Source organism: Haematobia irritans, chromosome 1 (genome assembly GCF_050003625.1).
Source record: "Haematobia irritans isolate KBUSLIRL chromosome 1, ASM5000362v1, whole genome shotgun sequence".
NCBI lineage: Eukaryota > Metazoa > Arthropoda > Insecta > Diptera > Muscidae > Haematobia > Haematobia irritans.
The window spans coordinates 64,228,964-64,256,109 of NC_134397.1; the positions used below are offsets into that span (position 1 = coordinate 64,228,964).

General features: G+C 29.7%; 1 protein-coding gene across 6 annotated transcripts in view; it reads left to right on the plus strand.

Moving 5' to 3' along the window:
• Positions 1 to 27,146, plus strand: part of pyd (zonula occludens-like protein polychaetoid) — a 487,007-nt gene that overhangs the window by 180,845 nt on the left and 279,016 nt on the right. For all 6 annotated transcript variants that reach the window (XM_075290591.1, XM_075290590.1, XM_075290588.1 and 3 more), the window contains exon 2: positions 7,567 to 7,642. In XM_075290591.1, coding sequence (XP_075146706.1) covers positions 7,567 to 7,642 — 76 coding nt within the window. The remainder of the gene's footprint in view (positions 1 to 7,566; positions 7,643 to 27,146) is intronic.

The following is a 27,146-nucleotide window of genomic DNA, read 5'->3' on the forward strand; positions in this document are numbered from 1 at the left end:
TACTCATTTTATTTAAAAATCATCTTCCACGACTGCTTCTTTAAAACCACTTCAAGTTTGTATTAAACTATTTGATGATCATTTCAAACTAGCAAAAGTTTGCTTCAAACCTATATGTAACTATTTGGTTTGACCATCAAACTGGATTTCTAACATGTTTTCAACAACATTTGATTAGATTTCAAAATAAATTACAGTCAATAACATTTTGAACATCTGCTTGTAATTAATCACAACTTTTTTTTTCAAAATCCAACATCGCAAACCCCAATACCATGCAATCGTCGTAAGCACCAAAGTGTTCAATCAGTAGTTGAAACCCATCAAAAAAGAGAAAAATTATGTGCGATCACTTCAAACTACACCATATTCAATATTCAATGATGATTATCGTTTCCAAAAAGCACATCAATTGAAAAACAAAAGAAGCTTTTGCAAAAAAATCCCATTTCGAGATATTTGTAAGAATATTGGTTCTCGTTGTTATATTGTCTGTGGGGGAAAATAAAATCAACAATGGCTTTAAACAAATAATGGACAAAGAATATGGCCAAATAATGTTCACATATAAATTTATTTTGAAATTGCTAACAAATACAACAAAGGCATGGAATCCATATAAAACTCGAAAATAAATTTAAACAATTTAAATGAAGCATTTAAAAAGATTCTCTGCCAAGGTTAAATAAGTTTGCAAAAAGCGGTTAAAATTGTAAAAAAATTATAGCCATGAGACAACAAAAAAAAAATATATGGTGGTAAAATTTATTAATTCTTCTTCAATGTATTGCAAGCTACTTCAAAATGTTAATATATTTCATTAATTTTGAAAGGGGAGAGAATACAAACTAAATAAAGGTGTGAGCTATTAACAACACCTACATTAAAATCACTCAAGCAGAAGATTTGAATAACGTGTTAAAGTTTATATAAAACTATTCACATAGAAATTGTAGAGATTTCTCACATAAAAATATGCAAAGTTTTATATGCAATCCCACGTTGTAAATCAACTTTTCCCAAAAACCAATTCCAATATCTAAAAAACTTGAAAAATTGCAATTTTTCTTTTGGCCCAATAAGTGTTTACACCACGGTTGCCACAGTTGGTACAATTTTACAAAAGATGGTAGATTTTGGTAGATTTTGCAAAATATTACTCTCCAACTAGGAGGTACTTAACAAATTTTCTATAGAAATAAAATTATGACAAAATTTTCTATAAAAATAAAATTTTGACAAAATTTTCTATAGAAATAAAATTTTGATAAAATTTCCCATAGAAATAAAATTTTGACAAAATTTTCTATAGAAATAAAATTTTGACAAAATTTTCTATAGAAATAAATTTTGACAAAATTTTCTATAGAAATAAAATTTTGACAAGATATTGATTGATTGATATAAAGTTGACAAAATTTTCTATAGAAATAAAAATTTTGAAAAAAATTTCTATAGAAATTAAATGTTGACAAAATTTTTTCTATAGAAATAAAATTTTGACAAAATTTTTTCTATAGATATAAAATTTTGACAAAATTTTCTATATTATAAAACAGATGGAAAATATCAAATATTTATTTAGATTTACTTCCAAAATTACAGTCCATTTCATTTGTCTCTACTGTAATGAGTTGTGTACAGATTCCGAGCCAAATCATAAATCAATCAAAAGAAGACGAAGTTTACGAAAAACTCTATTATGTTACACGCTAAAATTTTGACAAAATTTTCTATAGAAATAAAATTTTGACAAAATTTTCTATAGAAATACAATTTTGATAAAATTTCCCATAGAAATAAAATTTTGACAAAATTTTCTATAGAAATAAAATTTTGACAAAATTTTCTATAGAAATAAAATTTTGACAAGATTTTCTATTGATATAAAGTTGACAAAATTTTCTATAGAAATAAAATTTTGAATAAAATTTCTATAGAAATAAAATTTGGACAAGATTTTCTATTGATATAAAGTTGACAAAATTTTCTATAGAAATAAAATTTTGAATAAAATTTCTATAGAAATAAAATTTTGAATAAAATTTCTATAGAAATAAAATTTTGACCAAATTTTTTCTATAGAAATAAAATTTTGACAATTTTGTTTTTTCTTTTGGCCCAATAAGTGTTCACACCACGATTGCCACAGTTGGTACAATTTTACAAAAGATGGTAGATTTTTTACTGTTTGGTAGATAGGTAGAATTCGTGATGTTTTGGTAGATTTTGCAAAATATTCCTCTCTAACTAGGAGGTACTTCACAAATTTTCTATAGAAATAAAGTTTTGAAAAAATTTTCTATAGAAATAAAATTTCCCATAGAAATTAAATGTTGACAAAATCCATTTGTTTTGTTTTGTTATTGTTGGTTTTGTTCTTTAAGCATTGTTGTCGTTTTTTTATTTCAGCTTAAAACCATACATTGACTAAACTACAAGAGTAGCTTAACCAACAGAATATAAAATGTTGACAACATTTTTTCTATAGATATAAAATTTTGACAAAATTTTCTATATTATAAAACAGATGGAAAATATCAAATATTTATTTAGATTTACTTCCAAAATTACAGTCCATTTCGTTTGTCTTTACTGTAATGAGTTGTGTACAGATTCCGAGCCAAATCATAAATCAATCAAAAGATGACGAAATTTACGAAAAACTCCATTATGTTACACGCTAAAATGTTGACTAAATTTTCTATAGAAATAAAATTTTGACAAAATTTTCTATAGAAATAAAATTTTGACAAAATTTTCTATAGAAATAAAATTTTGACAAAATTTTCTATAGTAACAAAATTTAAAAAAAAAAAAAAAATTCTATAGAAATAAAATTTTGAAAAAAAAATCTATAGAAATAAAATTTTCACAAAATGTTTACTATCGAAATAAAATTTGACAAAATTTTTACTATAGAAATAAAATTTTGACAAAATTTTCTATATTATAAAACAGATGGAAAATATCAAATATTTATTTAGATTTACTTCCAAAATTACAGTCCATTTCGTTTGTCTTTACTGTAATGAATTGTGTACAGATTCCGAGCCAAATCATAAATCAATCAAAAGAAGACGAAGTTTACGAAAAACTCCATTATGTTACACGCTAAAATTTTGACAAAATTTTCTATAAAAATACAATTTTGACAAAATTTTCTATAGAAATAACATTTTGACAAAATTTTCTAGGAAATAAAATTTTGACAAAATTTTTATAGAAATAAAATTTTGACAAAATTTTCTATAGAAATAAAATTTTGACAAAATTTTCTATAGAAATAAAGTTTTGACAAAATTTTCTATAGAAATAAAATTTTGACAAAATTTTCTATAGAAATAAAGTTTTGACAAAATTTTCTATAGAAATAAAATTTTTACAAAAATTTCTATAGAAATAAAATTTTGACAAAATTATTTCCATAGAAATAAAATTCTGACAAAAATTTTTCTATAGAAATAAAATTTTGACAAAATTTTCTATATTATAAATCAGATGGAAAATATCAAATATTTATTTAGATTTACTTCCAAAATTACAGTCCATTTCGTTTGTCTTTACTGTAATGAGTTGTGTATAGATTCCGAGCTAAATCATAAGCATCATAAATCAATCAAAAGAAGACGAAGATTACGAAAAACTCCATTACACGCTGCTCGAAAGTGGCTCTGCACTATCTTGGCCCATTTCCTAAAATGTGCCAGGCGCAAAAGTCCAACGTAATGGTTGCAATTGTGCGATAGAAATGAAGCGGGGAACCTCATTCCATTCTTAATTGTCACTGGAATAAAACTCTCAGCTTTTAGGGGAGCGGTTTAGAAATGATAGCAATGAGATACAAACTTGATTTGAAACTTGAGCAATGAGATACAAACTTGATATCAAATTTAAATTTTGTAATAACTTTGAAAAATGTCTCCTATTTTGTAATGTTTTTTCTGTTATAGTAATGTTACAAATGACCATAGAATTGGAGAATGATTTATATAATACTTAAGAAATTAATTCACCAAGTTGACCTCTCAACGAAATTTTGTTTTACGCAAAGGCGTTCATTTTATAGTCGAATGACTTAAGTTTAATTTCACAACGATGATAACTTTATCGATCGGTGAAGTATAAAATCATTGTATCCAAGAAATATATCATCTATCCTAAGGAAAAACACATTTAAACACAATAAATCTTTGTGTTTACAAATATATTTTTTCTAGTGTAGTTTGTATAGTAACCAATATAGTTGGAGTCATACAATACCAACCTAAATATATGGTATAGGTTAGGTTAGGTGGCAGCCCGATGTATTAGGCTCACTTAGACTATTCAGTCCATTGTGATACCACATTGGTGAACTTCTCTCTTATCACTGAGTGCTGCCCGATTCCATGTTAAGCTCAATGACAAGGGACCTCCTTTTTATAGCCGAGTCCGAACGGCGTTCCACATTCCAGTGAAACCACTTAGAGAAGCTTTGAAACCCTCAGAAATGTCACCAGCATTACTGAGGTGGGATAATCCACCGCTGAAAAACTTTTTGGTGTTCGGTCGAAGCAGGAATCGAACCCACGACCTTGTGTATGCAAGGCGGGCATGCTAACCATTGCACCACGGTGGCTCCAAAAAAAAATATATGGTATATCCTTCAGATATTTATGACAACTTCCAACTTATTTGATACGAACGTAAAGTATTCATTGCTCGAAATAATAAGCAAACCTCTATCCTCTTTAGCTTTAATTTGAAGTGTTTCATATTTAAATTTAATGGATTTAGATTATATTTCTTTTTTCTAATAAATAACTAAGTACGTAGTACATTTTCCCCATAACAACATGCAAAATCATGTTTATGTAATCATTATCTTAAATCCAACCTATTTATGTTGAAAATAAAATACAAAAAGTACAAAAAAGAGGAGGTAAAATTTTGAATTCAAATGAGCGTAGCCTTAACCATGTTTCCATAAAACTGCACAACAATGAGAGGAGCTTCTGGACTTTCCCATTAACTGAAGCATGTCCAAAAGATGAATGCATGCGAGACATGGCACAAAAAAAAGCATCTGAATTTCTTACTCAGTTACAATTTGCATTAAATGCATAATGCCTGGAACGATATCTGTTTATATGTAACCTTCAAGGGAAGGGAGATACTACACTGAAAAAAATATTGTCGTGAGGTCAAAGATTTCATGACTTTAAAATACGAATACAAATTTTGCTTAGCACGGAAGACGCAATTCTCTACCATAAAGTTTTTTTCCTTGTCCAAAAGTCAATAAGCTTTTCAATGATGTCGTATTATCCTTATAATTAAGTGATTTCACTTAAAAATGGGTATCATAACATGAAAGAAAAAATGTTTGGGCTAAGGTCAACTTGACTTTAATAATTCAGAAAATTTTTTTTAAATGTAATGAAATTGTCTTTAAATTTGTTCCTTTTTGACATCTTGACTACAAAGCAAAAAATCGTTCAAATATAGGACATATTTTTCAACACTTCATTTTAAAGACGTTTATTACTTGAAATATATCATAATTTCTACTGGAAGTCAAGTCTTAATTTGGAAAATAAAGTTGTCGTTAACTCCTTTTTAAAGAACTTTGATAGCATATGGAGAAAAAAAAAGCTGAAAAAGCGAAAAATTAAAATTTGCTTCCTAGAAGCAAGTACACAAAACCCAAATTTAAAAGAGAATTGTGTCTTAAAAGTATCCTTACTTGTATTCTCCGCTTCTTTGGCTCGGAATCAATACCAAAATTTTTAAAGTAAAGGCAAAATCTTTGGAACCGGGCATGTTTTTTTTTTTTCAGTGTACAGGGTGACATGGAATAGTAATACCGACATTGGTTTCTATATATTTATAAAATATTTATAACAAGTTTTATTCAACAATTAATTTTATTTGCAGCTTTCAGCAGTAATAGGATATTTCTGTAGAAAAATGGGAAAAATTAAAACAAGCGTATAAATGGTAATTAGACTATTCTCATAACAAATGGCTCAATTATATGCGATTCATTATTAAGTCCAACAATTAGATAAATACACAGATAAAAAATTCAATTAATTTTTATAGTGGTCAGGGTATAATTACGTTGATCTGTCAAAAAAAAAATGTGTCCACCAGAAATATATATACCGATCAACTAAGAATCGCCTCCTGCACACGGTTGCCGCAGTTGATGTAATTCTACCAAAAATGGTAGATTTTTACTGTTTGGTATAATTCTTGATGTTTTGGTATTTCTCTCCAATTAAGAGGTTTTTAAAATTTAGAGAAAATTTTCTATAGAAATAATATTTTGATAAAATTTTCTATAGAAATAATATTTTGATAAAATTTTCTACAGAAATAAAATTTTTAGAAAATTTTCTATAGAAATAAAATTTTGAGAAAATTTTCTATAGAAATAAAATTTTGACAAAATTTTCTATAGAAATAGAATTTTGAGAAAATTTTCTATAGAAATAAAATTTTGAAAAAAGTTTCTATAGAAATGAAATTTTGAAAAAATTTTCTATAGAAGTAAAATTTTTAGAACATTTTCTATAGAAATAATATTTTGATAAAATTTTCTACAGAAATAGTATTTTATTAAAATTTTCTATAGAAATAAAATTTACAATTTTGGGATTATTTGTTTGGCTTGAGGTCATGGACTAATGAAAAATGCTGGTGTTAATGTTTTTCATTACTTTTTATTGAAATATTGCTGTTCTCGGATATTTCGATACACCATCGGTGATCATCTTCAGCGAGATATTATATTTTACAAAGTAATAGACTTTCTCCTTACAATGCTCAAAATTTGGACAACATTTTCTATAGAAATTTTCTATACTAATAACATTTTACAAAGATTTCTGTAGAAATACAATTTTGACAAAATTTTCTATAGAAATAAAATTTCGACAAAATTTTCTATAGAAATAAAATTTTGACAAAATTTTCTATTGAAATAAAGTTAACAACATTTTCTATAGAAATAAAATATTGACAAAATTTTCTATAGAAATAAAATTTTGACAAAATTTTCTATAGAAATAAAATTTTGACAAAATTTTCTATAGAAATAAATAGAAATAAAATTTCGACAAAATTTTCTATAGAAATAAAATTTTGACAAAATTTTTTCTATAGAAATAAAATTTTGACAAAATTTTCTATAGAAATAAAATTTTGGCAAAATTTTCTATAGAAATAAAATTTTGGCAAAATTTTCTATAGAAATAAAATTTTGGCAAAATTTTCTATAGAAATAAAATTTTGGCAAAATTTTCTATAGAAATAAAATTTTAACAAAATTTTCTACATAGATTAAATTTTGAGAAAATTTTCTATAGAAATAAAATTTTGAGTATTCATAAGATAATGAATATTTTATCTAAATTTATTAAAAACCTTATCCTATCTTGTTTGAAATCATTGCTCTTTGTGAACTAATTTTACATGATATTTGTTAGATAATCTAACTGATGTCTACTTTGACATGTTAATTTCATAAAATGAATAATGACTAATGTGTATTTTTTCTCCCATTTAAATTTCTTTCAGATGGCACCTTTGACGAGGAGAAGATAAATGAAGACAAATTGCAAAAAGAAATCGATACGATTGAATATATAGATAAGTAAGTACTAATACGTGTTTATTTTTATAATTTCTTAAAAAAAAAAAATGAGCATATCTAGCTCCCACGATTATTGTTCATTTGTTTTTGTAAAACAAACATCACCAAAAATGTATTTTTATAAAATTTCACTTTTTTTCTGAAGGCGCCAAAAATTCGATAAAAATTAAAGAGAAGAGAATAGAAGACAAAAACCATAACATTAAACGTTTGATTTACATAAACATGATTGGGAGATTTAGATACGAAACTCACTCCACTCAAGTGGAGAATCAGATGCCCCTTTTTAGATCTGTTTTTTTTTTTTTTTTGAGAAATGCTAATAAGTTTTTTGTTTGTTTTGCTTTTTTTAACTAAAGAAACTCACCTGCCCTCTTTGTTAACAAACTTTCTTTACAAGATTTTTTCTGGTTGAGTTTCGATTAAAAATCGAGACAAACAGATAGGAGAAAATTTAACACCAGCAAGATATAATTTGAATAATTAGTTAAATTCCTCAATCCATTTGACTTATTAAGTCACATTATCATTGGGAGGGTAAAATCGAAATTTCAACCTCGAAATATGCACATTATTAAGCATTATTAAGTGTTTATTACCCTAAACCACCATGCGGTGAAAATTTGACTGTTAAAAAAAAAAAAACAAACATTTCAAGTGATAATAGATATTTAAAAAACTACTGTAATAATCAATAATTATAATGGCCGAAGATGAAACATTGGGTTAATGGTAAAGTCCAGGAAAGTAGATAAAATACAATTTCTTGATTCATTTATAGCACAGACAAAATATCATATTGGAAAAAAATTAATTTTCCTTATTCCAAATATGTCTCAAAAGTTGTAAGAACTATGTTTGTGAACATCAATGATTGCATATTGCAACCTAAATCAGAAAAACATTTTTGTCCAATTCTAAAATATAGTAAGAATGAACTCTGGTGTGGTTTCCAATAATTTTTATTGAAATCTCAAACAAAGGAATAATATTTAGTTTAATTTTCCTTTAATTAATTAAGTTTAATATGGAGGAGCAAAATTCATCCGATCCGGTTAAAATTTGGTACATGGTGTTGGTATATGGTCTCTCACAACCATGCAAAAATTGATCCACATCGGTCCATAATTATATATAGTCCTCATATAAACCGGTCCCCAGATTTGACTTCCGGAGCTATTGGAGGAGCAAAATTCATCCAACCCGGTTGAAATTTGGTACGTGGTGAAATTTGGTACATTGCGATAGTATATGGCCGCAAAAATGACAAAAAAAAATTTTGTCAAAATTTTATTACTATAGAAAATTTTGTCAAAATTTTATTACTATAGAAAATTTTGTCAAAATTTTATTACTATAGAAAATTTTGTCAAAATTTATTACTGTAGAAAATTTTGTCAAAATTTTATTACTATACAAAATTTGTTCAAGATTTTATTTCTATAGAAAATTTTGTCAAAATTTTATTTCTATAAAAAGTTTTGCCAAAATTTTATTACTATACAAAATTTTGTCAAGATTTTATTTCTATAGAAAATTTTGTCAAACTGAATTATTTACGTATTTAATCGGCCTTTTTATAGCCACCACCATAGAATGGTGATGGGGGTATAATAAGTTTGTCATTCCGTTTGTAACACATCGAAATATCGATTTCCGACTATATAAAGTATATATATTCTTGATCAGGGAGAAATTCTAAGACGATATAACGATGTCCGTCTGTCCGTCTGTCTGTCTGTCTGTCTGTCTGTTGTAATCACGCTACAGTCTTCAATAATGAAGCAATCGTGCTGAAATTTTGCACAAACTCGTCTTTTGTCTGCAGGCAGGTCAAGTTCGAAGATGGGCTATATCGGTTCAGGCTTTTATATAGTCCCCATATAAACCGACCATCCCCAATTTGCCTAAAATTTGAAACCCAGACGTATTTTATGACCATAAAGAGGTGTGCCAAAAATGGTGAGTATCGGTCCATGTTTTGGTATAGCCCCCATATAGACCGATCTCCCGATTTTACTTCTTGGGCTTATAGAAACCGCAGTTTTTATTCAATTTACTTGAAATTGGAAATCTAGAGGTATTGTAGGACCACAAATACGTGTGCCAAAAATTGTGAGTATCGGTCCATGTTTTGGTATGGTCCCCATATAAAACGACCTCCCGATTTGGGGTCTTGGGCTTATAGAAATCGTAGTTTTTATCCAATTTGCCTGAAATTTGAAATCTAGAGGTATTTTATGACCATAAAGAGGTGTGCCAAAAATTGTGAGTATCGGTCCATATTTTGGTATAGCCCCCATATAGACCTATCTCCCGATTTTACTTCTTTGGCTTATAGAAACCGCAGTTTTTATTCAATTGACCTGAAATTGGAAATCTAGAGGTATTGTAGGACCACAAATACGTGTGCCAAAAATTGTGAGTATCGGTCCATGTTTTGGTATAACCCCCATATAAAACGACCTCCCGATTTTGGGTCTTGGGCTTATAGAAACCGTAGTTTCTATCCAATTTGTCTGAAATTGGATATCTAGAGGTATTTTAGGACCATAAGAGGTGTGCCGAAAATGGTGAGTATCGGTCCATATTTTGGTATAGCCCCCATATAGACCGATTTCCCGATTTTACTTCTTGGGCTTCTAGAATCCGAAGTTTTTATCCTATTTGCCTGAAATTGGAAATCTAGAGGTATTTTCGGGTCATAAAGAGGTGTGCCGAAAACGGTGAGTATCGGTCCATATTTTAGTATAGCCCCCATAAGAACGATCTCCCGATTTAACTCCTTGGGTTTCTAGAAACCGTAGTTTTTATCTGATTTGCCTGAATTTGTAAATATTCTGATATTTTAGGCTCACAAAAACGTGTATCGGATTAAGTTTTTAACGGTCCATTTGATAATGCCTCCATATAGACCGACTTCACTTCTTGACGGTGTAGAAGGCGCACTGATCATGAAAATTGCTTGAAACTCAATGTAAAATTTCCAGATTTTACTTCCACAGATTTAAGATTTCAAATTAAGACGTTTTTTTATAATTTTCTTGCACACTTACAAGAGATGTTAATGATTCCTCTAAAACTCAAACAAAAATGGTTCTTATAAATCCAGAATCGGATATAGTCCTCATAGGTGAAATCTTTAAATTTATCTTCGGGAAGTGTCCTCAAGTCCTCAAGCCCTCCTGAAATTTCAAAGGAAACCCTAATATTTGGTTCATGGTGGTGGGTATTTAAGATTCGGCCCGGCCGAACTTAGTGCTGTATATACTTGTTTTGTTTAATATGAAGTTTTAAGATACCTTGCCATCGGCAAGTGTTACCGCAACCCAAGTAATTCGATTGTGGATGACAGTCTTTAGTAGAAGTTTCTTTGCAATTCATGGTGGAGGGTACATAAGATTCGGACTGAGCGAATTTACTTGCAGCAGTATATACTTGTTATTTTTAATTTAATTTAAATCAGTGAACCCACCTGAGAGGGTGGGATATGCTACATTGTATTTCATAATCGAACAAAAATTTTGATTGTAGTAGAAAAATTTAAAAATAAGCAAAACATTTTTGCTAAAAACCATGCCAAAATTGGTCCATATCGGTCTATATTTATATATAGTAGAGGTGTGCACGTGACACGAAATTTTCGTGACTCACGAAAATTTTCGTGACTCACGCGTGAGCCGTGTGTCACGATGGAGTCAATCTCGTGAGCGTGCGTGAGCGTGATCAAGCTGAAAATTTTCGTGCGTGAGCGTGAGTCACGAAAAAAAAATCTTCGTGAATGTGCGTGAGTAAAAATGTTTGATAATTACACTCACGAAAACAAAATCACGCTCACGATTTGAATCACGATAACTAGTTTAATCACGCTCACGATTTTAATCACGCTCACGATTTGAATCACGCTTACGACTTGTATCACGCTCACGATTTGAATCACGCTCACGAGTTGAATCACGATCTCGATTTGAATCACGATCACGATGTCAATCGCACTCACGATGTTAGTCACGCCCACGATTTTAATCACGCTCACGACATTGGTCACACTCACGACTTTGGTCACACTAAACCTTCCAATGTATGGATTGTGTAATAGTTTTTTTTTTTATTTAAAATTAATTGATTAAAAAAGTAATGTTGAAGCGCTGGTTTTCGGTGCAAAAACCGAGTATAGTGCCGTTCCTTAAACAATAAAACCTTTTATAAAATATTGCTTTGTTTTTTTTTCTAACGAAAATGAGAAATATTGTCGAAAAAGTGTACCATAAAAAATTGGTAGATTAAATAAAATTCGAATTAACGAGTAAAGTAGAAAGTCGGGCCGGGCCGACTACATCATACCCCAAATCACCCCTACTGAATTAGTGAACATTGTTTGTAGGGTATCAATGATATAGGTTTGGGGAAATCCACATTTCCAGATTTAATAACATTACTGGGTACATGGGAGTTTTATCATAATCTGAACAGAAATGTCTGATATTAACATAGGAGTATAGTTGATTCTGAACCTACAGAGTTATTTAGTATGCTACTAATATTGAGTCCTTTATTAAAAAAATTAGTGTGGGTAATAAATTCAAATTTCTGAAAATAGATTTATGTAATAGCTACATACAAGTCTCAATACGATCGGCTAATACATGTTTATTTGAAATTTGAGCAACATAGGTTAATAAATAAGAGTATTATGGTCAAATTTGGGAAAATCGATCGATGCATTTATATGGGAGCTATATCCATATATTGGTTGATACCACAGAGGGTTGCCTTGTGCTAAATTAGAGTAAGATCGGGTATTAGATAAGGCTACTATGGTTAGAAATAAAGTTACAAGGGGTACATTTTTCAAAAACGGGCGAAAAATATATATAAGAGCTATATCTAAATATGACCCGATTTGGATTATATTTTGCAGGTTTTGTTGATATTACAGGAGATTACCTTGTGATAACTTTGAGTAAGATCGGTTAATAAATGAGGCCACAATGGTCAACAATAAGGTTATAAGGGGCAAATTTTGAAAATTGGGCGCTTCATATATATGGCAGCTATATCCAAATCTGCACCGATTTGGATGATATTTTGCACATAGAGTCAGTGGATTACATTGTGACAAAGTTGACGCCGATCGGTTAGTAAATGAGCGCAATCTGACCCCATTTATCGAAATCGGGCGATACATATATGTATATGGGAGCTATATCTAAATTCAATAGCGTTCGTCCTTGTGCCAATAATGAGCCACATACCAAATTTAATCAAAATCGGTTAATAATTGCGACCGGAATCCTGCGAACAACAAATACATGGACGGACGGACACCAAGGGTTAGATCAACTCAGGAGGTGATTCTGAGTCGATCGGTATATATGTATTTTAATTTCCATTAATTTCCATAATTCGTACTAAGAAGTATTCAACCTTTCAATTAAGCCAACTGCCTAAACATTTGAGAATAACAATTCGAAAATTACCAAGAAGTATTTATTTTTGTCATTACAAATAAGTCATTATAACTCACCGCAATGTAATGCAACGTGTAATGACAGCTTTACTCCTGGTAATGGCAATTCTAATGAGATGTGGTTGCCTAGTTTTTGTTGGGTATATATATTATTTATCGTCAAATTAGCATTTCTACAGTCGTGAACGTGTGTAAATTCTTCACAAAATTTTTCATGCATTTGTAACAATTCTCTGTCGCGAGTGTGAGCGTCAAGAACAATTTTCGTGCGCGAGTTTTGGAAAATACATTCCTTCGTGAGTGTGCGTGAGCGCCTTGAAATTTTTTCGTGCGTGAGTGTGCGTGAGCAAAAAATTTCTTTCGTGAGTGTGCGTGATTTTTTAAAATAAATCCATTCGTGAGTGTGCGTGAGTGTGAGCGGCTCGAATATTTTTCGTGCGTGAGCAAAAATTTTCTTTCGTGAGTGTGCGTGAGCGTGAATGCCTCGAATTTTTTTCGTGCGTGAGTAGAATTTTTCTATCGTGAGTGTGCGTGAGCGTGATTTTTTAAAATAAATTCAGTCGTGAGTGTTCGTGAGCGTGAGCGGTTCGAAAATTTTTCGTGCGTGAGTAAGATTTTTCCGTCGTGAGTGTGCGTGAGCGTGAGTAAAATATTACTCACGTGCACACCTCTAATATATAGCCGATCCTCAAAAATAGTCTACCCAAATTTTATTTCTATAGAAAATTTTGTCAAAACTATATTACTATAGGAAATTTTGTCAAAATTTTATTACTATAGAAAATTTTGTCAAAATTTTATTACTATAGAAAATTTTGTCAAAATTTTTTTACTATAGAAAATTTTGTCAAAATTTTATTATTATAGAAAATTTTGTCAAAATTTTATTACTACAGAAAATTTTGTCAAAATTTTATTACTATAGAAAATTTTGTCAAAATTTATTACTGTAGAAAATGTTGTCAAAATTTTATTACTATACAAAATTTGTTCAAGATTTTATTTCTATAGAAAATTTTGTCAAAATTTTATTTCTATAAAAAGTTTTGCCAAAATTTTATTACTATACAAAATTTTGTCAAGATTTTATTTCTATAGAAAATTTTGTCAAACTGAATTATTTACGTATTTAATCGGCCTTTTTTTGTTTAATATGGACTAACTTACAATTGAGAACACGGTGTTAAGAAGTTTTAAGATACCTTGCCATCGGCAAGTGTTACCGCAACCCAAGTAATTCTATTGTGGATGACAGTCTTTAGTAGAAGTTTCTTTGCAATTCATGGTGGAGGGTACATAAGATTCGGACTGAGCGAACTTACTTACAGCCGTATATACTTGTTATTTTTAATTTAATTTTTTTTAAATTAACCCACAATTTCCTCTCAGGTGGGTTCACTGGTTTTTTAGTGTGCATATATTGGGATATGCTACATTGTATTTCATAATCGAACAAAAATTTTGATTATAGTAGAAAAATTAAAAAATAAGCAAAACATTTTTTCACCCTTAAATTCATCTCCCCAGTTGATGTTGTTCTGACTATTATCATATTTCCCCGAACTTTATAAAATTTTGTTTAAACGTGCTATAGGCTCCAAGTAGAAACCCCATTGAATGTTGAAGAAACAAAACAATTCCATCAATAATACTCTTCCTAAAAATTTGCCATAGTTTTTACTTTCACTTGTAGTTTTTACAAGTTTATGCCTTTTGGGCAAGTTTTGTAAAGCCACCCAAAAATATCACCGAAAACGGGTTTCAAGCATTTTTGTTTTTCTTACATTCAAAAGGGTTTGATTTAGTGGATTTGTTTTCGAATGAATCGTCTTCATCTGAGTTCGAGATAAAAATGTTGTTGGATTTTTTGTTGCCTTAATAAAATTATAATTGCCTCTTGGTATGGATATACTAGCCCCTTCAATATTGATGACCATTAATCAAACAGGTGTTACAACTTCTTTGTGGTTTTAGCATAATTTTTTTTTATAGTACTCCCATATTAAAAAAAAAATATACAAAAATTCGGGTGCAATGCATGGGATGACTTAAGGACAGCATGAGATCTCGTGTGAAAATGCTAAATATATTGAAAAAGTCTATACGGCTGGCAGTTCAACTGCACTGAAAAAAAGCATACCCGGTTCCAAAGATTTTGTCTTTACTTTAAAAAATTTGGTATTGATTCCGAGCCAAAGAAGCGGAGAATACAAGTAAGGATACTTTTAAGACACAAGTCTCTTTTAAAATCGGGTTTTGTGTACTTGCTTCTAGGAAGCAAATTTTAATTTTTCGCTTTTTCAGCTTTTTTTCTTCATATGCTATCAAAGTCCTTTAAAAACAAGTTAACGACGACTTTATTTTCCAAATTAAGACTCGACTTCTAGTAAAAATTATGCTGTGTTTCAAGTACAAAACGTCTTTAAAATAAAGTGTTGAAAAACATGTCCTATATTTGAACGATTTTTTGCTTTGTAGTCAAGATGCAAAAAGACAACAAATTTGAAGACAATTTCATTAAATTTAAAGATTTTTTTCTAAATTATTAAAGTCAAGTTGACCTTAGCCAAAACATTTTTTCTTTCATGTTATGATATCCATTTTTAAATCAAATCACTTAATTATAAGGACAATACGACTTCATTGAAAAGTTTATCGACCTTTGGTCAAGGAAAAAAACTTTATACTAGAGAAATGCGTCTTCTATGCTAAGCAAAATTTGCATTCGTATTTTAAAGACATGAAATCTTTGACCTCACGACAATATTTTTTTCAGTGTGGGACGAATCTTAGCTACCCACCATCATAATGTTCTTTGAACCCATCATTCCGTAATGGTTTGTCGTATATAGCACATACATACACGGTGGCTAATATGTCCCGATTTTGGTATTGATTCCGAGCAAAAAAAGCGGAGAATTGAAATAAGGACAAAATTAAGACACAGTTCACTTTTAAATTTAAGCTTTGCGTACTTGATTCTAGAAAAAAGCGTAATATATTCGTTTTTTTCAACTTTTTTCTTTATGTGATATCAAAGTCCTTTAAAAAGCTTTGTGTCAAGCAAAAAAAATCTTAAAATATTTCCTATTTTTAAACGCTTTTTTGCTTTGCAGTCAAGATACAAACAGTCAACAAATTTAAAGACGGTTCCATTAATTTTGAAGAATTTTTCAGAATTATTAAAACCAAGTTGACCTAAGTCAAACAAAATTTTTCATTCATGTTAGGATACCTAATTTTAAGTTGAATACTTAACCATAAGGACAAAATGACTTCATTGACAAGCTTATCTACTTTTGAACAAGGGGAAAAATCAGAGAAGTACGTCTTCTATGCACCAAAAAATATTTACGTGATATTAAAGATTACGCAACCTAAATTTTAAGATGCGAAATTTACAAAATGTTAAAGACCAATTTATTCAAAATGATGAAATTTTAATTAAAATAAAGTTTATAATTTTTGCTTCAAAATTTTTTTCATTAAATTTAGGACACGAATTTTGTAAATTTGCGTCACTCTGTTAAAGTCGCATGTCTTTTTCAGTGTTTGGCATGAATTATGGCTTTCAAAAGACATTTAAATTTCCTCTTCCGTGGAAGAAGTAAATATAAATGCAGCAGATTAGGCAGATAAAAGCAACATCCTACCGAAAAGACGAATTTTAGCCACTTTAGAAAGCCACAGTGGTGCTATGGTTAGCAATCCCGTCTTGCATACACAGGGTTCAAACCCAGTTTCGACCAAACACCAAAAAGTTTTTCAGCGTTGGATTATCCCACCTCAGTAATGCTGGTGAAATTTGTGAGTGTTCCAAAGCTTCTGTAAGTGGTTTCACTGCACTGTGGAACGCCGTTCGGACTCGGCTATAAAAAGGAGGTCCCTTGTCACTGAGCTTAACACAGGGTTGGCCAGTCACAAACTGTGACTTTTGCGACGGTATAATACGTATGTCGCAAAAGTCCTAAACCTACTGTAGAAAACCTAATTTTGAATAGAAGAAATCCTGAACATTTTTTAATTTAGTTTGACAGCATTCGCTGTGAGTTTCTGCAGAAATTTGTGAAAGTTTTCCCATGGTCAAGCCTATTTTCTTAGGTGGTATCGAAATTCCCGTTGGTGAGTGTGCAAAATACCTTGGGGTTATATTGAACAGGAGACTGAACTTAGAGCTAAGAAAGGGCGAGAAAATCCACGGTTACCCTGTACTCGTGCAAAAGGCAATAGGGAAAATGTGGGGACTAAAACCGAAAATTGTGAACATTCCTAAGAATTGAAACTTCTTCGCACATACCATCGCCTTGGATATCATCGAATTCGAAGTATTTCCAGTTTGCGACTTTTGTTACTTTTTCTACATTTACGACGCGTATGTGACGTTTACAACTTTGCGACAGTCGCAAACCTAAAAAAGTTTGATACAGACCATCTCTGGCTTAACATGGAATCGGGCAGCACTCAGTGATAAGAGAGAAGTTCACCACTGTGGTACCACAATGCACTGAATAGTCTAAGTGAGCCTGAAATATCGGGCTGCCTTTAATTTTTTTTTATTAAATTTAGGACACAAATTTTGGAAATTTGTGTTAAAAGCGTATGTCTTTGAACTAAGGCTAATTTTTCTGAAAGTAAAGAAAAACATTATTGATCGTCCGTAAAATAACTGAAATATTGAATCTTTAGATTTAAGATAAAAACGCTTAAAATATAGGCTCAGACCTATGTTGAGGATTTAGCACCTTGGGTTTAAAGTTTTTGTTTTCTTGGAATTAAGAAAACATTTTTTATTTACTTTGAAGTATTCGTTATAATTTGGATTTTTAATGTGGCATTTGTTTGCACGTGAATAGCTTTATTAAAATACCTGGAAAAGAGAATGAAATTTCGACAATTGAGATCTGTATCCAAATTTTAATTTTATTGATTCTAGATTTAAAGCCATATAGTTCGCTAAAAAAATTATTTATTTTAAAGAAGACGCATCTTTGGCTTGCAATCAATACCAAAAACCTTAAGGGAAGGTCAAAATTTTTGAACCCAAGTAAACATTTTTTGAGTGTATGCGTTCTAATACGCTCACTTTGGAATAATGCAGTATATATTTGCTATAATAATATAACATTGCTCAATATATAGGATACGCTCTCACATCTATTCGTCATATTTGCTTTCATTATTGATGTGCCATTTTTACTTAATTTCACAAAAATAATTTGCTATAATTATAAATGATTGATAGATAATAGCAAGAAATTTCGATTGACCTAGCTCTCCTATGGGGCATTAATTGTGAATGATGATTTTAATGTTAAATATGGTTATTGGATTTTATTAATAGATCTACACACACGCCTTCTCTTCATCACAAGACAATGGAGTGGTAATTTAAATCACATACAGACGAAAAGTCGCCACAATCTCAATGGCAAACGGCGAATAAAATGACAAACGTTGATCGCACAAAGTCTTTTGTTTGAAAAATTTTATAAATATGATTATTTTCCTCATTTATTGTTGCCACTTTGGGAAGTTATTCCATCGAAACGATTATTGCATATTTAACAGCCCCTCAAGAAGCAGGGTGTTGATTTCATTGCAATACGAGTATTTATGCAATATCAATGCGTCTGCATTACAATAGATATTATGTAAAATGATTTTATGGTTATTGTTTAACTTGTCGATTGTATGCATCTCGTTATATTCTTTTGTTAATTTCCAAAATTTATGGGTTTTTTGTTTTATGTGGTTAGCTATCAAGACATCTTAAGTGACCATATTTATATTCATTTGAAGAGTAATTTATGACATTTCGGTCGGTTAAAAAAGGTACTGATTTCTGACAGAAAAGCTTTTTTTTGCGCAGTATAATCGGAACAACAATTTTTATTTTTATCAAATCCCGCGAGTATTCTTTATTTTATCATCATAAGTCATTGATTTTAAGGGACATTAAAACATGCTCTTCTAGACATGGACTGAACTTTTTAACCTTAACAAAAAGTTCTTTGAGTTGAGGGCCCTGCTAAAAATTAATAGACTGCAATTTTAGGTTCAATTAATCTTTTATTTTATAAAAATGAATAAAAATCAGACTTCAACATAAATAGACAATTAATTTATAATAAAGCTCTTCTAAAAATGTCCTCACAAAGAAGTTAACTATTTTGATTACACAGGAAGTTTTTTTCTAATTCAATTTTTTATAACTCGTTGTTTCATATTTTTTATGGTTAATTTATTTTTTAATATTCGAATGCATAAAAAACATAGAAAATTATAAAAATTATTTATTTGGGAAAATATCAAAAAATTTTTTAATTCACATACAAAACAGTGAATTCGGATCACACCTTAAGAAATAGTGCACATTCAGTGCAAAGTATTTAGCGGAACTATGTACGGTTGTATCCACTTGTTTAATATTATATAAAAACAATGGAAAATCGTAAATAGGTTTTAAAATTCTGGGGGGAGTGCTAAAATTATTCTGCGGGATCTAACGCCCTCCTCAGAGGCCTTCTTACGCCTACCTATAGAGGACTGTTTGAGTTTGTCAACTACCCTATGGGAAATGGAACAACCACAGGACCTGTACAGGACTAGAAAGAATTGCTCAATATGAAAATAAAACTGACATCGCATTTTATATTTATTATGATATTAATATATTGTATGTAATATTCTATGAATTAATGAATTTCAATTACAATATAGCTGGATGTTGCAAGGCGGGCGGAATGTTTAAGTTCAAATTCGTATGGTAAAAATTTATTCGTTAGATGGGGACTTAAAATATTGTAAAATGACAATTTCCCCTCGTTAGAAAAATGTAACGAATTGTGCTGAAAGCACAGGGCTGCATCCAGAGCTTAGTGTACATTTTCTAAAATATCTGTGTTTTCATAAACCGTGCGTAGACATCGGGCCCTAGGACCAACCCCACCGCGGAAGGACGGTAAAACATTGGGTCGGCCAGCTGGAGGCTCTCGAAGTGTATCGAATCTGGAGCCGACGACGACGGGGTAACAACACGGGTCAGGACCGTTACCCGGACGGAAAAAAAAAAACAATTTATTTTCTGCATTGTGTCGGGAGACAACAACCAGCGGACAAAAGGCATTCTGCGCTGTCATTGCCGAAGTAAGCCGTAAGCTTTGGGCAAGACTGCTGCATATCATACTGTACCCCGCACACGGGTCGAGGAATGCTCGGACAGGAATTCGACCATCGGACAAGACAAGCAAGAGAACAATAGTGGGACCAAGCGTGACGGTTGGTCGTAGAACCAACATCGGTCCAGATATGGGAGTTGCATTTGCTATGCAGTACGCGGACGAATTAACAGACGAACTTGACTTAGACTTTCTCTTCGACAAGGAGGATGATGGAGCGGAAGGACGTTGTTGCTGGTCAAATGAATGCAGCGTATGGTGGCTATATCCACATTCGCGGCACCTTTCGCGATTATTGCAGGTCGATCGCATGTGTGACCTGCCCAGACAGTTTGAACATACCCGATGCAACACCCATATCTGGACCGATGTTGGTTCCACAACCAACTAGTCTGTCCCAGTTCTGGTCAAAACGTATGGATGGGATCCGTCACTTTAACACGGGCTTGTCACGGGGTAAATTTACATTTTAGGACGCGTCTTGGACTCATTCCAAAGGATACGTTCAGGGACAATTTAGCAGGAGCACTCCATAGACAGGACCCACACTCGGATAAACTTAGAAAACTGTTTCAGTTTGGGCATCCGAATCGCAGACGAACATTTGAAAACATTTGAAATATGTCGAACGATAGGTTATTCTGATAATTTTATTTCACCAAATGTGTAGATCCAAAAAGATTTTAATATCAAGCGATTACGGAAATCAATAAATTACGACTATTTAAAAATTGCAACTAACTGGAGCACCGGTACCAGTTCTGTGATGGGTCCGTCAGTGGCAATTTGCACCAATTACCCGCAGGGTAGTTATAATTTGACACCCAAATATAACACAACAACTTTACTACGCTTTGGTCGATTGCAAACTATATAATGAGCGATCAATAAAACAAATACCATGGAAATGTCACATCTAGTTTAAATGATCAATTGGATTCGTTTTAGCTTGTTAACTTTAGTTTACCTTAATTATGCTAAAAGATTGTGAAAGTGACATTGTGACCAAAACTATTAAAAACTGACATATATTTTTAAGTAATAGTTTGTTTCCTAAGTCTTTTGTTTTAACATGGATTTATGTCAAATTAACATTTATTATCTTAATACAGATATGATAACTAACTTTTCAGAACTATCGATATGATATTATTATAATCCATAGATATACAGTTTATGTCATTCTCTTCCACTAATTTAACTAAATAGCTCTCTATTGATATGCAAATTAGTTTGGATAATTAAAAACCTAACAAACAAACAAAAATACCAGTTTTCTCTCACTTCTCAAATACTAGGCCTACATTTTGAAAGGAAACCTTAAACAATAGAGTCTTATAAAACTTGCTGATTTTTTTATATATAATTAAAAACTTCCCATAATACTACACCTTTGTTAAATTTTTGCACAAGAATAGGCTAATTTGCGAATAAAGCTACTGGGAAAGTTAAAACCACAAATTAAAAGATCAAATAACCGCTTGGTGGTCAATCATTATTAACACATGATTGGTTTACTGTCTTGCCATCTATAATAAAGTGTCAAATGGAAAAATGAATTACAAGTTTTAAAAACAAGAAATGTAATAGTAATATTAACATGCACAAAATTTCGGTAAAAACTCAATTTTTTTTTTGGAAAATAAACTCATTGTACTAAAATACATGATTTTCAAAGGAAACATCAGTTTTTACATAAACAAACGGAAATTCCCATCATTTTCAGGTTGGTCTTTCTAGATTTTCATATAAAATTACTTGTAATTATGTACTCTAAAAACCTGATTGAAGCCTGTTCCATTCAAAGAGACGGTTGAAGTAATGTTGAACTTTTGATTTTTGGTGGCAAATCATTTTTTCAGAAAACATAACTAACATGCTTGGTTATCAAAATTTTATGATCGTATAACCCCTTTTGAGCCACCACCAGAGCCACCAGATATATTTTAAAAAATAATTTAATGCGTTAATTTAATTTAATTTAATTTAATTTAATTTAATTTAATTTAATTTAATTTAATTTAATTTAATTTAATTTAATTTAATTTAATTTAATTTAATTTAATTTAATTTAATTTAATTTAATTTAATTTAATTTAATTTAATTTAATTTAATTTAATTTAATTTAATTTATTTTAATTTAATTTAATTTAATTTAATTTAATTTAATTTAATTTAATTTAATTTAATTTAATTTAATTTAATTTAATTTAATTTAATTTAATTTAATTTAATTTAATTTAATTTAATTTAATTTAATTTAATTTAATTTAATTTAATTTAATTTAATTTAATTTAATTTAATTTAATTTAATTTAATTTAATTTAATTTAATTTAATTTAATTTAATTTAATTTAATTTAATTTAATTTAATTTAATTTAATTTAATTTAATTTAATTTAATTTAATTTAATTTAATTTAATTTAATTTAATTTAATTTAATTTAATTTAATTTAATTTAATTTAATTTAATTTAATTTAATTTAATTTAATTTAATTTAATTTAATTTAATTTAATTTAATTTAATTTAATTTAATTTAATTTAATTTAATTTAATTTAATTTAATTTAATTTAATTTAATTTAATTTAATTTAATTTAATTTAATTTAATTTAATTTAATTTAATTTAATTTAATTTAATTTAATTTAATTTAATTTAATTTAATTTAATTTAATTTAATTTAATTTAATTTAATTTAATTTAATTTAATTTAATTTAATTTAATTTAATTTAATTTAATTTAATTTAATTTAATTTAATTTAATTTAATTTAATTTAGTTTAATTTAATTTAATTTAATTTAATTTAATTTAATTTAATTTAATTTAGTTTAATTTAATTTAATTTAATTTAATTTAATTTAATTTAATTTAATTTAATTTAATCAATTAACTCAGTATATAAAGGGTTAAGTTTATGTTTTTTTTTTATTGAAAATTTTCTGGCATGTTTTCCATGGTATAATGCACCCAATAAATGACCAATCCAACCAGTTGAATACAACGACTTGATTCAACTTCAGTTTATTCATGACCGTTAGTAATAAAACAATTAAAAAATTGCTGCATAATGTTTTTGGCCAACATTAGAAATTGCAAAACAAAAACATTGCTAGCCACAAAACAAAGAGAAAAAGAACACAACTGAACTCAAATCATATCAAACTGGGTTTGGTCAACGCCATTCGGTCTGTTAGAGAATTTGATTGTCATGTGGTGGCTTTTCTAAATTGAAGTTTAACAGCTCACTACTTTTAAGCAGTAGTCGGTTTGGTTTGTTGCTTGCTTTCAGTTTATGCCTTTAATTTGGTCAGCTGAAATGTCTTGCGATATTATAGTGGAGGAGTTAGGTGCTGCTAATGCTGGTGCTATTTTGATGGCGGTTAGTGATGGTGTTGCTCTCTGTCATTATTAGTAATTTTGCTTGAACATAACAAATTGTGATTGCAATTTTTTTCTACCATACTATTACAACAGATAGGTTTGATGCTAAAGCACCAGCAATAGCAATAAAAACAGCTGCTTTTGCTGTCATTGTAAAGACGACAATAACAATATCTGCAACAAAAATAATTGTTGGCACAATTGTTGTACAAGTTAATTATGTATGTTACAAAACAAATCTTGTAAAATTTTGTAAAAGAAAAAGGTTAAATTTTTCTCAAGTCGGGATAACAGAGAGGAATATAAACAAAAGACTTAAGACAGAAACTTTTTTTTCGCGAAAATAGAGCAGCCCGAGTAAAAATTGAGTGATCTAATTTGATACAATTAGATATGAGTAGATCTGCAAAAATGGTAAGATCTAATCATATCTAATTACTATGGAATTAGATCTGATCAGATCTCAATATTACCCTAGATCTAATGTCTTAGATAAAATTATATCTATCGTTATATAGAGTTGGATCTGATGTTAGATCTCGTCATATATAATTCATATATAATTATATCTAATTCTGTCTCATCATATCTGGGTAAATCTGTTTAGATCTAAAGTGACCAATTTTGAGATCTAATCATATCTAATTAGATCCTCCAATTTTTACACGGGGAATTTTAAATTACTTTGTGGAAAATTTTGCCCAATTTACATTTTTCTGTATGACTTCTCATGCTTAGATAAATGTAAGACAACTTTTATTTGTTGAATTGCTTTATTTTTGAGAACCAAAAAAAAATACTTTTATTTATTTTATTAACCTAAAATACATAATTAAAGTAAGAGTGCCAACACAAACCTAAATGTGAACCTTTCTGAAAAGAAAATGTAGGTTAATTTTAGATGTGTTTACAAGAGCAGATATAATAAAACTGTTTCAATATTTTTTCGATAAATTCAATACAATTTATTAGACATTAATAATTTTTTTTGTCTATGTTGCATAGACGTTCAAGATATTACCAAGAATATCTAAAAAAAATTATGAAATTCTGAAATTCGTATTAAATAAAATTGTATTTGCATATAACTTGTTTTCTCTACACGCACTGAAGAAAATATTTACGAGATATTAAAGATTATTTAACCTAAATTTTAGGATACACAATTTACAAAATATTAAGGACAAATTTCTTTAAAATAATGAAATTTTAATTAAAATAAAGTTTATAATCTTGGCTTCAAAAATTTTTTTCATTAAATTTAGGACGCAAATTTTGTAAATTTGCGTCCCTCCGTTAAAGTCCCACGTCTTTGAACTAAGGCTAATTTTCCTTAAAGTAAGGAAACACATTATTGATTTAAAGAAATTGTCCTTAAATTAACTGAAATATTGAAACTTTAAATTTAAGATAAAAACGCTTCAAATATAGGCTAATACTTATTTTAAGGATTTAGCGCCTTTGGTTTAGTTTTTTTTTTGAATTAAGAAAACATTTTTCACTTTGAAGTATCCGTTATAATTTAGATTTTTTAACTGGCATTTGTTTGTAAGTGAGTACCTTTAAGTACCTTTAAGTGAGTACTGAGAAAAGAGAATGAAAATTTGATAATTTTAATTGTATTGGTCCTAGATTTAAAGCCAGATATGTCGCTAAAAATGTCTATTTTAAAGAAGCCGCATCTTTGGCTCGAAACAAAAATCCTTAAGGGAAGGTCACAATCTTTGGATCCAAGTAAACTTTTTTTGAGTGCGAGCGAAAAAACGATTTGCACTCCGCATTTAAATTAATCAATAAAGTCATATTTCTTTGAAACTAAAAGCTAAATTTTCCTAATGTAAAAAATTATTTAATTTAAAGAAAAACTAAAATTAAAATTAAACTGACATACTGAATTTTTGGATTAATGACAATAAAGCTTTAAATATGGGCTACGATTTACTTAGAGGATTTCATCCTTTTTTTAAAAATTTATGAAATTAACCCTAGACAGTTAACCTACGTCTGAGAGACGTACGCATTTTTTATTTTTCGCTCTCCTTCCCTGAAAATCAATACTGAAAATGTGATATTTATGTTACAATAAATAAAAATTTATCCAAACTTGTCTTTAAAGGATAAGGATTTATATAAAGAATTTATGTAAGTACAAAAATTAAAAAAAAAAAACTGCACCGAAAAAAGTGAACTATTTTATAGGAAGAATAAACTGCCACGCACGAAAATTTAACTAAATTGTACTCCACATTTTGAGATTTCCACAAAGCGTTATTAAAACCAGGAAATTTTAATGCCCTGTTGTACTTTTTAACTGCAGTTCACGAAATTGCATCATCTCAATTGCATCATCGGTCCATGTTTTGGTATAGCCCCCATATAGACCGATCTCCCGATTTTGCTTCTTGGGCTTCTAGAAACTGTATTTTCTATCCGATTTTCCTCGAATTGAAAATCTAGAGCTATTTTAGGACCATAAAGAGTTTTGGTATAGTCGCCATATAGACCGATCTCCCGATTTTTATTCTTTGGCTTCTATAAACTGTATTTATTACCCGATTTGCCTGAAATTGGAAATCTAGAGGTATTTTAGGACCCCAAATATTTGTGCCGAAATTGAGGTATATCGGTCCATTTTTTGGTATAACCCCCATATAGACCGATCTCTCGGTTTTACTTCTTGGGCGTCTAGAGACTATATTTTCTGGCCGATTTGCTTGAAATTGAAAATCTACAGGTATTTTAAGATCACAAATAGGTGTGTCGCAAATGGTGTCGATTGGTTCATATTTTGGTATAGCCCCCATATAGACCTACTCCCGACTTTATTTCTGGGGCTTCTAGAATCCGTAGTTTTTATCCAATTTGCCGGAAATTAGAAATCTAGAGGTATTTAAGGACCATAAAGAGGTGTGTCGAAAATGGTCCGTATCGGTCCATGTTTTGGTATAGCCCCTATATAGACTGATCTCTCGATTTTATTTCTTGGGCTTCTAGAATTCGTAGTTTTCTCCAATTCGTCTGAAAATTGAATTCTAGAGGTATTTGAAGAACATTAAGAGGTGGTAAGTATTGGTCCATGTTTTGGTATAGGCCCATATAGACCTAACTCCCGAATTTATTTCTAGGACTTCAAATCAAGGCGTTATTTCATCATATACACGATATGTTTATGATTTCTCTAAAACTCAAACAAAATTGGTTCTCATAAATCCAAAATCTGAGCTGGTCTTCATAGGTAGAATCTTTATTTTTTTTTTCTTCGGGAAGCGTACTGGTTGAACTGATTTGCTTGGGAGAAGATTTGTCATCAAACCGCCCTAAAATGCTATATATTATCAAGTAACCCGCTACGACGATGAGTTTTCAAAGTAAACTATTATATTTGATTTATGGTGGTGGTTATAAGTCCCCGGTGATTTATGATTTGATTTATGGTTGGCTGATAAGTCCCCGGTCTAACAAAGAAG